This window comes from Eubalaena glacialis, chromosome 8 (genome assembly GCF_028564815.1).
Source record: "Eubalaena glacialis isolate mEubGla1 chromosome 8, mEubGla1.1.hap2.+ XY, whole genome shotgun sequence".
In the NCBI taxonomy this organism is placed as follows: Eukaryota; Metazoa; Chordata; class Mammalia; order Artiodactyla; family Balaenidae; genus Eubalaena; species Eubalaena glacialis.
The window spans coordinates 51,832,780-51,849,730 of NC_083723.1; the positions used below are offsets into that span (position 1 = coordinate 51,832,780).

General features: G+C 44.9%; 1 protein-coding gene across 1 annotated transcript in view; it reads left to right on the forward strand.

The window, feature by feature from the left end:
• Nucleotides 1-910: 910 nt before the first annotated feature.
• The window catches only part of IGF2BP3 (insulin like growth factor 2 mRNA binding protein 3), a 140,835-nt gene continuing 124,794 nt past the window's right edge, over nt 911-16,951 (forward strand). The window contains exons 1-2 of the mRNA XM_061197688.1: nt 911-1,238; nt 2,610-2,670. Coding sequence (XP_061053671.1) covers nt 1,064-1,238; nt 2,610-2,670 — 236 coding nt within the window. The 5' untranslated portion in view covers nt 911-1,063. The remainder of the gene's footprint in view (nt 1,239-2,609; nt 2,671-16,951) is intronic.

Sequence of the window (16,951 nt, forward strand, 5' to 3'; positions counted from 1 at the left end):
GCCCGCACCCACCCACCCAGCCACCCCCTCACTGCGTTTCCGTCCCTGCCAGCCCTGGGAAGGTGCTCGCGGCTTTGCCGAGGTTACACTTGTGTCATCAAAGCCACAAGGCGAGTTCGGAATGGGGACTCTTTGGCTTTGTTAATTACCTCTTTTTAAAAATCGAACATTTAAAACTCCGGTAAATAGAGCTGAGGAATTGCCTAGTTAGCACCCCGACTCCTATCTCATTTAAAAAAAAAAAAAAATCAATATTTCTCCCCTCCCCCTCCCCTCCCCCTCCGGATCCGCCCCGACCAGATAACCCTTTCTAAACTCCGTGGTGACAATCTGCTCCCCCGGCCGCGCTCCCCTCCGTGCCTCGGCTGCGGCTCCTTTAGCATTTTCCGCCCCTCTTCCTCCTCGCCTTCTCACGGTCCCTCGCCCAATCTCGTTTCCCCTCCCCCTCTTCCTCCTCCTGCTAGCTCTTTTTTTCCTGCGAAGCCCACTCTAATTGAGGCGCTGGGATTCCTCACGTGAGACGTTGATTTGTAGTTTGAACACGTGGCTCATTCAAAAAGCCGGACACTCGGAGCGGATTTTTTCCGCCTCCTGCGCCTTCCTCCCTCCACCCCTTCTCCCCTCCCCCCTGCCAGTCACCCTTCTGGGTTTTTTATGGGGAGGCGGCGCCTGCCCTCACGTAGTGTGATATTTTCACAGTCCGCTGGCCGATGCCAGAGGGGTTGGGGAGTAAGAGACAAAAAGTAGTTTCCCCCCCCTCCCTCCTCTCCTCCTTTTTCTCGCTAATCCCGCCTCCTCCTCCGAGTTAGGAAGACTCGTTGATGCGTTTGGGTTGTAGCAAGGCTTTTTCTTTTCTTCTTTTTTTTTAATACCTAGAAAAGGAAAAACAGAAACCCTCGGATCTGATTTTTCGCTCCTCGTTCTTGTCCTTGGTTCTTAGTGTGTCTGTGTATTTTAACGGCGAGAAGAGGAGGGGAACAAAACCCGCCGGATCCATCCATCGCTGTGGGTGGTTTTAATTTTTCGTTTTTCTCTTAATTTTTTTAAACAACCGCTCTTCACAATGAACAAACTGTATATCGGAAACCTCAGCGAGAACGCCGTCCCCTCGGACCTGGAAAGTATCTTCAAGGACGCCAAGATCCCGGTGTCGGGACCCTTCCTGGTGAAGACTGGCTACGCGTTTGTGGACTGTCCGGACGAGAGCTGGGCCCTCAAGGCCATCGAAGCGCTTTCAGGTGGGCCCCGGCCGGGCTCCGCCGGGACGCCTGCCCAGCCCCGCGCCGCTTGCCCGGGCCTGCCGGGGTCGGGCCGCGGCTGACACGGGGTTGTCCACACAGGGCCCCGGCCTGGGCGGGCGGGGGAGAGGGGACGAGGCCCGGGCGCCTGCACGCGTGGGTCGGGGCCCTTCTCCCAGCCCGGGCGCCTACCCGGCCCCCGCGGCTCCCCTCCCCCGCCAGGCTTTGAGGGCTGAGAGCGAACGCGCTGTCAAGAAAGCCCCGGCGCGGGCTCGGAGGGGGAGGCGGGGGGGACTGTGTGGCGCCTGGGAGCGGGGCTGGAGGGGGGGGGTGCTCGCCCCGCGCCCCGCCCGGGCCCAGGCGCGTGCTCCAGGCTCCGGCACGCCGGGCCTTGCTTGGGGGCCGAGAGCGAACGCCTGTTTCTCGCTCCTTCCTTCCTCTCCCTGCCGGTTATTTGTGGTGTTGGATTCGCTGCCTCCCCTCCCGCCCCAGACCCCGGTCGCGGGAGAACTCCAAGTGGCCTTGACCCGGCTGCCGAGCGAGGCCGCGGGTGGTGCCTAGCACGGGCGGCCCCGCGCTTCCCCTCAACCTTGCGGGAGGCGGGCGAGGGCGACCCGGGTTATTTGCTCGACCTTCCCGCGTACGACGAGCTAGAGGGGCAGGTGGGCGCGGGCGACCAAGGGTCGTCTCGGAGCGAGTCCCGCTGTGGCGCCGGGCTGCCAGGCTTCGGGCCGCGGCCTCCGGGACTGGTGGGGAGCGCTTGGCGAGGGCGGGGGGCCGTGCGTGGCGGGGAGGCGCGCGGGGGTGGGACGCCCGGGGCAAGGCTGTGTTCAGGTCCCACTCCGAGCCACATGCCTTTCGGGGTGGCGGGTGGCGCGCCGTCCCTCGCGCGCTGTGCAGTCCGTTCTGAGCTGCGCCTCTGGACGTTCGCTCTTGCCGCGCCTGCTCTGCGGTCCTCGAGCCTTTCCCGCCGCTCACTGCCAGTTCCCGGCGGGCCTGGGCTTGAACCCGGGAGAAGGGCCTGGGCGCCCCCTCCTGAAGAAAGCCCACGTAGCCCCTTCCCCCGAGCTTGTCTTCTGGAGTCTCTGGGGAAGCGGACGTGGGGGGGGGGCGGGTAGAGTGTTCCCCAAGTAGTGGATCAGCCAATTGATCCCCCTTCCCACCCATCTGTAAGTTACACACACGCAGCCTCTAGGGGCTTAGCTTCCCACCCGCGCGGGGCCGGTTTCTCTCTCGGCTTTGAGCCACGTCCGGGTGCCTTTCGGGGTCTCAGGAGGCCACTCGTGTCGCTGCTTAGGCTGTGCGGGTCCTTCGGGCCCAGAGAGCCGCTAAACCGGGCCAACTGCCCCTCCACCTCTTGTGTGTCCGCAGGTAAAGTGGAACTGCACGGGAAACTCATAGAAGTTGAGCACTCGGTCCCCAAAAGGCAAAGGTGAGCTTACTTATTATGTTCTCATTGATTCTGTTCTTAGCCATTGGGAGGAGAGACTCAACACAGCTGAAAACAACTTTTCCTCTTACTGTTACTGGGTTGCTGTATGACTTGGCGTTTCCCGTTTTTTGCCTTTTAAGTTTCTGGCAGGTTTGTGGGTGTGAGTGTGAGTGTGTGTTGGTACTGCTGTGAAGGAATAGACGACTTGTCTGTGGCCCCTGCCACTGGATTATTGTTACTGGTATAAAGTCGCTTAAGGAAGCTCTCACAGCTACATGTTCTCCGGCAGAGTAGGTCAAGTTGCTGCAACAGGAAATCAAAGTCTCAAAGGGCAGTTTCTGGGCATCTGTGGAAATTAGGAAGCAATGGGTGACCGCTCCAGCCCGCCGCCCCCCACCTGAAAGTGCAGGATAGGCGAAAGCAGCTGCAGACACGCGCGGGTGTGGCGTGCCTTTCCTTCTCTGTCCCGAGTTGGCGGCGACGAGTCTGAGAGGCCTGGGAGGCCGTCCGCACATCTGAGAGGAGAGGAATTTGCCTTTACCCTGGTAGCTCGCCCGCCGGGATTGGAACACGTGAGTGAACGCCTGGGCTTCTCCTGCCCAGAAGCGCCTTTCAGTCACTGCAGAGTAAGACAGCTTTCTGCAAACCCGCCTTTGTCTCCAGGCCTTCCCCCTACTCCCCCCCCCCCCACGCCCCCATTTAAAAAATATTGCTTACAGATAACCACCAAGAGATGGAGAAGACTGAAGATTTTTGCTACTTAAACAAGGGGGATTGCACTTTTCGGAAAGCATGTGTAGTGTGTCAGTTTACAGAATGTTTGGAGGTTGTGTTTTAATCTCTGAAGTATTCTGGAGAAATGGCTCCCTTTCTCCAGAGCAGGCCAGATCCCGGCTCTGTAGCTCTGACTTGAAAGGCTCTGCTTCCTGCCGGTGGTGCTGGTGTTGGCTTATGCGTTGCTGGGCTTTGCAAGGTGGGGTTAGGGTTTCTTCCTTTCCCCCCTCCCATCCCCCACTCCCAACCTGGGCCAAGTAGTAAGCTGGAAGTTAATTTAAACTAGGGCAGCCAGGGCGTCTGGTTAGATATTGGTGACGGTGTGTATGCTGGAGGGTGGAAAGGGTTTGCTGTGCATTTCCCTGGTGCTTGGCTGGGAGAGATGCCTACCTAACAGGTCATCCTATGCCTATTTTTATTTTTTAAATTTATTTTTAAATTATTTTACTTTATTTTAAAGGGTGGTTTTTTTTAGTTTCTTTTTAAAATCAATTAATTAATTAATTTTTGGCTGTGTTGGGTCTTTGCTGCTGCACGTAGGCTTTTTCTGGTTGCGGCGAGCGGGCTTCTCATTGCCGTGGCTTCTCTTGTTGCAGAGCACAGGCTCTAGGCTCCTGGGCTTCGGTAGTTGTGGCTCGCGGGCTCTAGAGCGCAGGCTCAGTAGCTGTGGCGCACGGGCTTAGTTGCTCCGCGGCATGTGGGATCTTCCCGGACTAGGGATCGAACCCGTGTCCCCTGCATTGGCAGGCCGATTCGTAACCACTGTGCCACCAGGGAAGTCCCTATGCCTATTTTTAGATTGAGCTCCCTTCCAGGTAAAGCACTTTCACAAATTGTGTTTTTGTTAGCGAGCCTGTTTGGATTTTTGTGGATTTCTCTTCTCCATGTGCTTGATTTTCATCAGGATAGTTGGAAAGTGATTTGGCGTGGCCAGATTTAGTTCTAGTTGGGAATTTTGGTAGGGGTCAAGTTATTTTATATAGCAGAATGGAATTCTCTTTTAAAAGCTAAAACAATAGAATGTGTACTGAAAACTATCTAAATTGATCTCAGTTTAATAAACGATTGAAAAATTGGGGGAGAAGTCATAGCTCCTTAAAAAAAGGTTAAAGGCATAGTCTGAATTGTTTACCTACTGGAAAAAAATGTAAGCACATTCTTAAAATTCTAATTGGTTTCATGTTTAGCCACTGTATCTTAATTTTCTTCAGATGTTGAATAAGAAATAGGCAGATGGTTGTGTTGAAGGACAGGCATTTTAACATTTGAGAGTTTCTAAATTTAAACATTAAATGTCTTGACCTGTGTGTAAATGCAATAACTTTGCCTTACTCTCCTGATTTTCCTTCTCCAGGCTGGTGTGAATTTGTCCCCCATGTGTAGGGAATTAAAAACATTGTCTGGTTAATAGACTGCCTGTTTTATTCTTAAAAGCTTTTGCCCAACCTAAAAACGTACTTAGTTTACTTGTTACTTTATGACAAACAGGAGTTGCTGCTTAGGAAATCACATAAAGTAAAATGTTACCAGTGGCAGAAAGTATTTATCAATGGAAACTTCTTCAGTTTATTAACAATGTAGATTAAATTTTGTAGCTGATTTTCATTAGCATTAAAATGCTGAGGATTTTGAATGATATTGTCTTACTAGCAAATAAGAGTGAGTACATTGGAGACAACTTTTTTTTTTTTTTAAACTGATTTAGAGAGCAATCAAGTAAGTCCTTTGCTTGTACAGAAATGGCTAAAAACAACAATAGAGCTTGCTTTCTCTGCCCAGGGATTTTTAAAAAAAATTTTTAATTTTAATTTTTATTTCATTTATTTATTTTTGGCTGTGTTGGGTCTTCGTTGCTGCACGCGGGCTTCTCTTTGTTGTGGTGCGCGGGCTTCTCATTGCGGTGGCTTCTCTTGTTGCGGAGCATGGGCTCTAGGCACGCGGGCTCAGTAGTTGTGGCTCGAGGGCTCTAGAGCGCAGGCTCAGTAATTGTGGTGAACGGGCTTAGTTGCTCCGCGGCATGTGGGATCTTCCCGGACCAGGGATCGAACCTTTGTCCCCTGCATTGGCAGGCAGATTCTTATCCACTGCGCTACTGGGAAAGCCCTACCCGGGGAGATTTGCTGGAAATCTGTTACAATTTTGTTCTAACTGAACCTTGGAACTGTGTTGTAGTTTTCCTTATCTGGACTGTCCCACTGTCTGAATAGGCTTTGGGAGAGGGCAGAGAAGGCACCTTGGTGATCCACATGCCCAGCACCTATAGGAGGGTCAAGAGGTGGTACTGGTGACAGTGAATTGAATGCCGCGGACCAGTCCTTGCCAGTGAGCCTGCTGGACTTCTGGGTGGAGTTCTTTGTGCTTAGCAGTCATTGCATTCCATCCCATCATCATGTGGGCACCTGAGGCAGGCATACCCACATATGCAGCAGTGACCTTTATACCTGCTGTGCAAGGCATGTTGGGAGCCCGGTGCTGAAGAATGCTTATGGCAGCACTCTGAGATGGATCAATGGGCTTGCAGCAGCTAAACAGGGGAGCAGGCCCAGGGGGTGATTTGATGCGTGGTAGGATGGCCCACCTCTGACGGGGAGCAGAGCTGGGTGGGACCATTTCAGGAAGGGGCATTGTTGAGTTTGGTTCAGACCAAGCTTAGCTCCTGATTACCGAAGTCACAAGGGAATGTGGAAGGAATGTTGCTTTTCTGCATTCAGACACCCCCCAGCTGGGGAAGAGTATAGCAGTGCTTCACAGAGTTTGAGGTCCCCTGCATCCAGAATGAAGAGAAGATTGCACTGAGTACCAGTGATAGTGTTGTACTTTTTGTTCCAGATATAAAAGATACAGCACATGAAGACTTGGCTTCACTCTGGAGGTATAAGCTTTAAAAAGAATTTCCCTCCCTCCTTGGGGGTGAGGGTGGGTGTGAAAATTGTTTTTACTTTGGAAGACGGTAGCTGACTTTGTTTGGAAGAGTCACTGGTATCTTGGGGAACCTTGTGTGTGCCCCTATATGATTTTGTAAATAGCGCCGATTTCCTTTTTGTTATGTTGTGGGCTCTTGGGCATGGGAGAGGTAACAGGAAAGTTGCTGACACTGGGGAACTGAGCGGATGGTGGCTTAATTCGTTTTCCATTACTTTTTTAAATTATGAAAATTTATGTATTTTCCAGCTTTTTCTAGCTTAAACTTTCTCATGATTTAGCTCTTGGCCTTGATTAGAATTGTATGTAGCCAAAACATATTTGAATGAAAGAGAAAAAATAGTGGGATATCATAGTTAATATTTTTCCAGGAAGGATCCGTTAAAACAGACTGTGGTGCCTAAGCTCAAATGTCTTTGTTTCTTGCTTCCTTAAAATTAAAAAAAAAAAAAAAAAAAAAAAAAAAAAAGGAAATAAAATGAACAGCTTATTTCTGTATTAGAATCTTATGTTTAGCATATAAATGGGGTAGAGCATGTATAAAAATTACTGTGGTTTTAAATATATCTTACTTTAAATGGCCATTTAAAAGCTAGTGCTGTCTTTTAAAAGCTGTTAAGTATAGAATAGTATGGTGCCATGACTAGCCATGTGCCCATTAGCCAGGGCATAAGACCCTGTTGTCTCAGGACAGAAGCTGCTTTTAATGCTAAATATTTTAACAGGTATGCCCCTGGTTTATCAGTGGTGGTACAGGTGAGTCTTGTGAATTAGGGAAATTTCTCAAACATGCATAGCCCTGAGATTCTGAATGTTAGGAAACTTTCACGGCTGGTAAAGAATCTTAGGCAAGGTTATCTTTGCAGTGCTCGGTTTAAGATCAGTAATGCATGACTGCTTAAGTGGTTGTAGCCAATGAGATTTTTCTTGATTTCACGTTGTTTTCTCAGTACGGTTTGAGAAAGTTTAAAAGATTTCTTATTTTTCTTTCTCACTTTATTAGAATTAAAAAAAAAATGTCGATAAGTAGCTTCTGTGTGGCTGTCCATGATAACAAGGAAGACGTTATGAAAACGTGACATGTGCCTGGAGCCAGTGGGAACTGAGAATCTTGGCTTCTGTTTCTGGTTTCCTTTTGATTTGTGTGATGACTTACATTCTCTGTTCACGCCAAATGCCATTATAATAAACTAACAGGAGGCATATTTTGTTCTGAGTTTTGCATTCTGCTTGAAATAAATGAGTTACCAGCTAAGGTTTAAAAATATATTTTGGAATTGCAGAGAGCTGGGCTTTTCCCTGTAAGGAACTTGACTTGTATTTCTTTTCTGTAGTATGGTAGTTCAGTTGCTTTTGCACGTGTACCTCTTTTGGGCAGTCAGCAAGAGGGACATGATCTTGGCCATACTTTGAAATGCTTTTGTGAGCCACACTACTGTAGTTCATGTGTTGTTATAGGTCTGGGATTTCGTATTAAAGTGAAGCTGTTGAGCCACCTTGATATATATTTTGAAGCAACTCCATTTTAATAGTCTTTAGCAGCATTCAGACAGCAACTTTTCTAGCAGTAACTAATTTTGAAAAGTGTGAATTATCCATTCAGGAACGCTGGTGGTTGGTTTCGTCTGGGAGGAAGGAGAGAGTCTGTGCTATTCTTAGTTGAGTTTCCTTTATCAACTGTTGACTCTGATTCAAGCTTCTAGAGTCATAAGACAGGAGGTGGCAGTGTGGGAGCAGTGACCAAGGGATAGGATTGACATTTTTATTTTTAAAAATTTTTATTGAGTTATAATTTACATACCATACAATTCACTTGCTTTACTTGTGCAATTCAATGATTTTTGGTATATTTACAGAGTTGTGTAACTATCACCACAGGCATAGAATTTTTTGTTGTTGTTTGTTTGGTTTTGGTTTTTGTTTTTTTTTTGGCCACGTGGCATGTGGGATCTTAGTTCCCCGACCAGGGATTGAACCCATGCCCCCTGCATTGGAAGTGTGAAGTCTTAACCGTTGGACTGCCAGGGAAGTCCCTGGATTGGCATGTTTACTTAGGATCTCTGCCCCATAAATCTGATGTTTACAAATGGGCTTTGACTACAGAGTTTTGCTTGAAAGCTGGTTGCAAACAGTTTTCAGTGTTCTATTAAAATTTATCGTGGTCTGAAATTGCTGTTTGGTAAGTATTTGGTAAATAAACACAGCTATAAATATCAATATAGTATAGGAATTTTGTTGCCCTGAAGGGGAGTCCATAGTACGTAAATTATGTGTTTGAGAGAATTATGCTGAGGCCATTTAACTTGATTAGGAAAAGGTTTGAAATTATGGAATTATTGTTTCCTCAAACCAAACTTTGAAATGAAAAAAAAAATGCTGTTAAAATCTAGTGGAACTGTAAGCTGAAAGAGGCCTGAGTCCTTAGAATATCGGCCATTATCACTTAGTTGTTTAGGATGTTGATTCCATTGTGATCATGGTGTTTCAGTTCTCTGTCGCAGCACCCTGAAAACCGGTGGCTCGAAACAACAGCAACTTACTTTTTCCTATGGTCATATGGGTCTGTTAGGTGGTTAGTTCTGTTCCACATGGTATCATTTTGGGTCATTTACTAAGCTGGGCTCAAAGGTCCAAGAAGACTTCACTCACATGTCTGGCCTCTTGGTGCTTATCCAGGTCATCTTTCTCTACTCTGTGTCTCATCACTCAGTAGTGGCCTCTGGCTGGCTACCCCAAGTGAAATCAGAAGCTGCTGGGCCTCTTAAAGGCTAGGTGCAGAATTGGCGCATTGTTGCTTTTAATCCCATTCTATTGATAAAGGCAGGCCACGAGGCCAGGACAGGTTCAAGGGGGATGTGGAAATAGCTTCTCTCTCTTGATGGTGGAGTGGCATGCATGTACACAGAGGAGGAATTGATGGTGGCCATCTTTGTAGATTTCCACAAACTGGAGGAGGGGAGCATTTAGGCTTGAAAATGCTTAGAACATAAAATACCTGAAAATAACATTTAGCACTAGAAATGAGGAGCCAGTCCCCTTGTAATATGCTGGTAAGAGGATGGTGTTAGCTTTTGAGGTAACGAGTAGTGGTCAGTCTCTGTTTATTTCTACGGAACAGCTAATAGGGTTTGCTGATGGATTGGATGAGAGGTGTGAGAAGAGGAAAGGATGACAAGATTTTTTGACCAGAACAACTGGTTGGAAGGTGGTGCCATTGACCAAAATGGAGAATATTGTGAGACAAACAGGTTCTTGGGTGGAAGTCAGGAGCTTTACTTTTGGCATATTTTGTTTCTAATGCTTATTAGAAATTTAAATGATGAAGTCAAGTAGGTAGTTGGATATATTGGTCTGGAGCCCAGGAGAAGGTAGGAAGTGGAGGTGAGCATGAGAGGCTTCATTAGCTTGTGGTATTGACATCATGGAATTGGACAAGATCATCAAGGAACTGAGCCTGGAGCTCTAGGAGGAAGGAGGGACCAGCAGAGGAGAGTGAAGGAGGCCAGTGATTAGTGGAAGTCAAGCACAGCGAACTGTTTCTGAGAGAGAAGTGAAGAAAGCCTGTGGAGAAGGAAAGTAATCAACTGTGTAGCGTATCACTGAGAGTTTGTGCTTTAGATGGATGAAAAAGTGAGTGGGAGTGGTGTTAAGTCTCAGCCTTCTGGCTGTGCTGTAAATAAATGGAGAGCGATTTACAAATTTTGGAGCAACCTGGAATACAGCCTTTCTTCCAGAATTCATTTATTAGGCTCTTAGTTCATTTTTTTTTTTTTTTAATGTTCCAGAAACATCTATAAGTATGTTCTATTTTTAAGTTGCTAGAGATGGAAGCAGCTCCTAAGGTTAGTAGATCCTCCTCTTGTTCAGTGGACAAGACTTGTTGGTAACAGTTGACATACACTCTGGCGTCTGTTTTGACACTTCTGGTGACTGTGAGCTCACTTTCCTGTGGACAACCCATTCTGCTTTTTATTAGTACATATTTGGTTCCAAAACAGTGCAAAGTCCAGTGCTTCTATGTGCTTGTCTAAATACTTGATTAAAGACAAGCAAAGGCTGAAACTAATGGCCACAATATTTTTGAATATTATGGGCAAGGTTTAAAATACTTTAATCACTTTGTTATTTTAGTATACTTGAATAAAGCATTCTGTCCATTTTATTCATAAAATTTAAGTTATAAGAAATATAAGAAACCCTTGAAGTGCCCTAAATTCTCTCATTTTTGCATATTAAAAAATCTGGTCCTTGGTAAAGTAGCCTCCTTCTCAAATTATGAATACTGTCTTTGGCCACAGGAGTCACCAAAACAAGGTGATATGTTAGAGCACTTGATTTTGAGGCAGGTGACTTGGTCTGAATAACTCTTTTAAGACTTTCTTTGTCTATGCAAGTCCTTTGATTAATAAAATGCTACTTTCAGAATGTGTTAAACACCTACTATTTTAAGAGAGAAAACTAATAAAAATGAGATAGCACAATAGGGTTTTTTAAAAATGGTATTAGTTGCTTTACCAAAGGATTTTCCGTAAAGCCCTGGGAGAAGAAGTGACTTGCCCATGGCGCTGCAGGTGATTAGTGGAACCCATTTCCAGGTCCTGTGACTCTGCCCTGTCTTCATTTCTCCCATTTAAAGTTGTCAGATCCTCAAAAAGTAGCTTACACAGCAGCCTGATCTTGTTTGCAGTGGCAAGTCGGAGCAGAGATGTCCTGTTTCTTGCTTTCTCTGAAGAAAAAAGAAATCTTGTTTGGCTTCTTTGAAGGGTTGATTTATTGTCTCCCTGCAGGGAAAAGACAGGTACAAGTAGTCTGGAATCCGGGGCTTACTGCAGAATAAAAATATCCGGACATCCTGTTTTAAGACAGAAAATGAGACTACTTTTTCCTTGAAGGTTTTTTTGTTTTTTTGTTTTGCTTTTTTAAGCAGCTTCATCTTAGTATAAATGAATTGCAGGGAAGTTGGAGGGGGCCTAAGGAGATACGAGAGTAGAACAGAGGGCATGAGGAGGTAGATGCCATGGCTTTATCCCAGGCAGGTGATTGTGATTCACAGCATGTGTTTTAGATGGCAAAAGAGGTAGAGGTGTCCTGTGTGGAGTCCATGGTGCCTGGTTGTCCCTCCTTGTTACCAAGTTTAGTAGGATCCTGCCTTGTGGAAAGAAGTCTCTTAAGCTTGGAATATTAAGGATTGGGAGAGAGTAGGAGGGGGAAATCGTACTGAAACATCTTGATGAGGAGCCCTGATGCTTGCCTCATGTGCTCTTGTTTAACTGAAGGGTGTAGCCAGAAGAATGTTACATCTGGGTTTGCATCCCAACTCTACTTTCTGAATTCATGATGATAAATGTTTAAGGATGAGGAAATCAAATTTGGGAGGTTAGAATGGAAAGGATGCCTCATAGGATCCTGGGGATGTGTATAAAGCATCAATACAGCATCACCCAGTAGTCACTCCCATGGCAGCTGTTATATTTTTTCCTCTTGAGATTCAAATGTGAAGGCTGGATGTATATTATATTTGGTGGTGATAACAGAAATATGAAAAATTTTTGTTCTGTTTGGGATGTGGGCTCATAAAAGTAGAAATCTTTGGGTGGTGTCTTTTTGTTTTTATCTTCATTGAGTATGTATTACTTAAAAAAAAAATTAAGGTATAACCTAGGTACAATAGAGTATATGAATATTAAATAAAACATCTTGATGAATTCTTAACAAATGTATACATGTAAATTAATTCAAAACACATGAATTATGAAAATGTGAAAATATTTGTTCTTTAATCCTCCCTATCCCCATGTATTTCCCATGTCTTATAGCTGGTAACTTGGTATATTATTTTTCAGAAATTTTTCTGTGCATATATCCACACTTTTTAATTTAATAATCAGATCATACTGTTTATTTTTTGTGCTTTTACTAAATAATGTATCCTGAAGAATTTTCAGTGTAGGTACAAATAGTTCACTCTCCTTAAACCAAGTTGCATTGCAACAATATAAATAGTTGCAACAATTTAAATGTTCTTTTCATAGTGATTTCAGTGGAGCATAAGTATATGTATGTCATAGGACTCTTGGTTGGATATATATATATATATTTTAATGTATTTATGTATTTATTTATTTTTGGCTGAGTTGAGTCTTTGTTGCTATGTGCGGGCTTTCTCTAGTTGTGGCGAGTGGGGGCCACTCTTCGTTGCTGTGCGCAGGCTTCTCATTGCAGTGGCTTCTCTTGTTGCAGAGCACGGGCTCTAGGCGCGTGGGCTTCAGTAGTTGTGGCGCGGGCATCAGTGGTTGCGCGGACTTCAGTAGTTGTGGCACGTGGGCTCTAGAACGCAGGCTCAGTAGTTGCGGCGCACGGGCTTATTTGCTCCGTGGCATGTGGGATCTTCCCGGACCAGGGCTCGAACCCGTATTGCCTGCATTGGCAGGTGTATTCTTAACCACTGCACCACCAGGGAAGCTTGGTTGGATATTTCTGTAAGGTAAATTCTTAGACTGAAAATTGCTATGTCAAAAGACATGCACATTTAAATTTGAAAGTGCTCTGCCCAAAACATAAGTTTACTTATTGACATGGTTAGTCATAGTTTGACAACCAAGGAGCTGTTTTCAGTGAATTGTGCAGTGAGGCAGTTTGGTTAAAAACTGTCTTTTCTTTCTTTCTTTTTTTTTAAAAAAAATTTATTTAATTAATTTATTTTTGGCTGTGTTGGGTCTCCATTGCTGCGCGTGGGCTTTCGCTAGTTGTGGTGATCAGGGGCTACTCTTCGTTGTGGTGCACGGGCTTCTCATTGCAGTGGCTTCTATTGTTGTAGAGCACGGGCTGTAGGCTCATGGGCTTCAGTAGTTGTGGCTCACGGGCTCTAGAGCGCGGGCTCTAGAGCGCAGGCTCAGTAGTTGTGGCGCATGGGCTTAGTTGCTCCGCGGCATGTGGGATCTTCCCGGACCAGGGCTTGAACCCGTGTCGCCTGCATTGGCAGGTGGATTCTTAACCACTGCGCCACCAGGGAAGCCCGTAAAACTGTCTTTTCAAGCATGGAGGACTGTATCATCCTAGGAACAGCCTTATTTTTTCTTCCATGGATGTTCTGCTGACTCTGACAAGCTTAGGTCCCGATTCATTTGTGTCCCTTGCATGTAAAAATTAAGTCAAAAGCTATAAAGATTAAATTCTGAAAACTTAAAGTTCGAATACCTGAGGTTTATGTTCTCTTATACTTACCACCTTGAATTTTGGATCTTACCTCAGAAACTAACAATACTTAATTGCAGTGGGAGCTTACTAAATAATATTTTGAGGAGAAATTTGATTAAGAATTAGTTTTCAAAGCAAAATAAGCAAAGACAACAACAAACAACAGCAACAACAAAAAGAATTAGTTTTCAAAACAAAGTCCTACTCAGCTTGCCACTGGAGCTGGGCAGATGATGATTGGTGAGCTTATTTAAGAAAACCTATGATGATGATTGAGTTCTCTCCAGTGATCCCCAAATGTTTACTACTTTTTTAAAGTCAGCTGTTCTTGCAAAAATGGAGAAGCTCTTGCTTTTCTTTGGAGAGATAAGTGTGGGTGGAAATTTTAATTTCTGTATTTTTGGTGTGCAAGTTTACCTATTTCTGCATTTTTTTTTCGAGTTTCAGAAGTGAATTCATTCCTTATGGCTTATAAAAAAATTTTTAGTTTAACAAGCATAGATGGAGCACCTGTGCTTGTAGGCAGTTCCATACTAGGTTTCAGGGGCTAGAAAGATGAATAAGATACTTGTTCTGAAGAAAAGTACATGGAGTATAGTGACTTGCACTTTGTTCTGTCTCAATCCCTGAGTGATTTTTTTTTTAAATTATTTATTTATTTATTTTTGGCTGTGTTGGGTCTTCGTTTCTGTGCGAGGGCTTTCTCTAGTTGCGGCAAGTGGGGGCCACTCTTCATCGCGGCGCGCGGGCCTCTCACTATCGCGGCCTCTCTTGTTGCGGAGCACAGGCTCCAGATGCGCAGGCTCAGTAGCTGTGGCTCACGGGCCTAGTTGCTCCGCGGCATGTGGGATCTTCCCAGACCAGGGCTCGAACCCGTGTCCCCTGCATTGGCAGGCAGATTCTCAACCACCGCGCCACCAGGGAAGCCCCCTGAGTGATATTTTTGTCTTCAACACTAACAGTGGCTCACGGTGCCAGTGATCCCAGAGGTGGATTAATATTTCTGCAGGTAGAGAAGGGGTAAATACATCATGAGGTATATATGGGATGCCCCAGAAACACAGGAGGCGCATTGGGCTTAGCTGAGTGTTGGTGCAGCCAGCCCGGCACAGGTTCAGAGAGCAAGGCATGTGAAGGCAACTGAGGCTAACTGTGTGCAGTGGGGATGGGAAAGGCAGAAGAGACAGCAGGAGGCAAGGCATGTAAGTGTGAAATACCCTGGTGTGTGCGGGGGAATGGCAAGCTGTTCGGAATTAGAGAGGCCTGAGTGTGAGGCAGGATTGTGGTGGAGCCTGAGCCCAGAGGGGCAGCAAGAGCACCCCGTGTTCTGCTGGGCTCAGGAGATCTGATTCTTCATGCGTTTAACTTTAGGGGTTCACTCACTTTAGTTAATGTCATTTAGCAGATGGTTATTTGGGATCATCGCATGCAAGACTTGGTGCTTGGGTTAATTTGGGGATCTGCTCACCAGCGATTATGTTGAGCTGCTTTTACCTCTTAAGTGCTTCCTGGAAACGGCTGTGCCCCAGAACATTACATGGGGCATGGAGCTGTTCCCAGGACACCCTCTGACAGGGTGATTAGGGTAAATCGTGAGAGGACTAGGAACCCTGTAGTAAGGCTGACTGAGCCTATGCCGCTTTTTTAAGGTCAGTTATGACAGTCATAGTTTTAGTCAATGGTAATGATTAAACCACCTGGTATTATTTGATTTTATTAAGACATCTCAAATGATATAATGAACCTTTGGAGAAAAATGAGACCCTTCTATGTGCACACACTATTTTTTTTTTTGGCAAGGCAAGAAAAATTTATTTTTTTATTTTTATTTTTTGGCCATGCTGCGTGGCCTATGGGACTTTAATTCCCCAATGAGGGATCGAACCTGGGCCCTCCGCAGTGAGAGCGTGGAGTCCTAACCACTGGACTGCCAGGGAATTCCCAGGAAAATTTAAACATGAAAAAATGTTCTCTGGCCTGTGGTCTCCCCTCTCCCTGCGCTGTGCATTGTGTATCTGCATTAGGCATTGACCAAACCTCCCCCATCAGCAGAAATACCTGCTCAACCATAAAGAGCAGCATTCTCCGAGCGTCAACAAGACAACTCCTAGATCTGCCATTTCTTTCTTAGATCAACTAATTTTTCATTGACGTGTACTTAGTCTTCTATTTTTTTATAAGTCAGTTTAGATGATATCTACCTCCCTCCCTAGACTAGAATGATGAGATCAATGTTCTTATATTACCCTTTACCTTCTTTTCCCATTTCTCTCTCAATTTTTTTACTTTTATAATTTTTTTAAAATTGAAGTATAGTTGATTTACAATGTGTTAATTTCTACTGTACGGCAAAGTGATTCAGTTATACATATACATTATTTTTTATATTCTTTTCCATTATGGTTTATCATAGGATACTGAATATAGTTCCCTGTGCTATACAGTAGGACCTTATAGTTTATCCATTCTATATGTAATAGTGTGCATCTGCTAATCCCAAACTCCCACTCCATCCTTCCCCACCCCCTTGGCAACCACAAGTCTGTTCTCTGTCTGTGAGTCTGTTTCTGTTTCATAGGTAGGTTCATTTGTGTCATATTTTAGATTCCGCTGTGCACACACTATTAACTGAGCAAAATTAGGGGCAGCAGTACACAAACTGTTGGGAGGGTCAGTGGTACCTTGCTTGGAATCACACAGACGTCAGTTAGAATCCTTGCTCATCTCTGTGATCCCAGGCAAACTGATGCTACTCTGGATTTCTCCGCTTATCTGTAAATAGGGGCAATAAAACTTATTGCACGAGGTTGTTGGGAATTAAATGATAATGTTTGTAAAGGACTTCTTGGAGTATCTGACACCTAAGTGGTGTTGTCTCATATTAGTAAGCGTGTGTATTTACAAGTGGAGATTGAAAATAAGAGTTGAGTGTATCTATTCCTGCATAATCCCATAGTTTGCTCTCACATGTACAGATACATAGAAATGTTTCACACTTCTTTGTAGAGTATGAGTTATGCATTGTGAATAAGTTAAGAGTTTGTATTAAAAAAAAAAAGTTTGTACTTTATGTCTGGATGTGTAGGTCTTAGCATCCCTAAAATGTGTCTAGTTAGGAAATTCTCTTAAGAGAGATCATATTATTTAAAAAAAAAAAAGACTAGGAGATAAAGAACTCCTGTTAATCTCAAAAAGGTAGACAACATACTACAAAAATGTACAAAGGATAAGCAGCAGTTCAGAAGGGGTTATCTGAAAGGCCAATCTACTTAGGAAGAGATACCCTATCTCACTAGTCATTAGGGAAATGCCAATTGTAATGACATTTTTGCCTATCAAGTTGGGAAAAATGAACAAGATTGATAATACCTGGTGTTGGCAAGAGTGT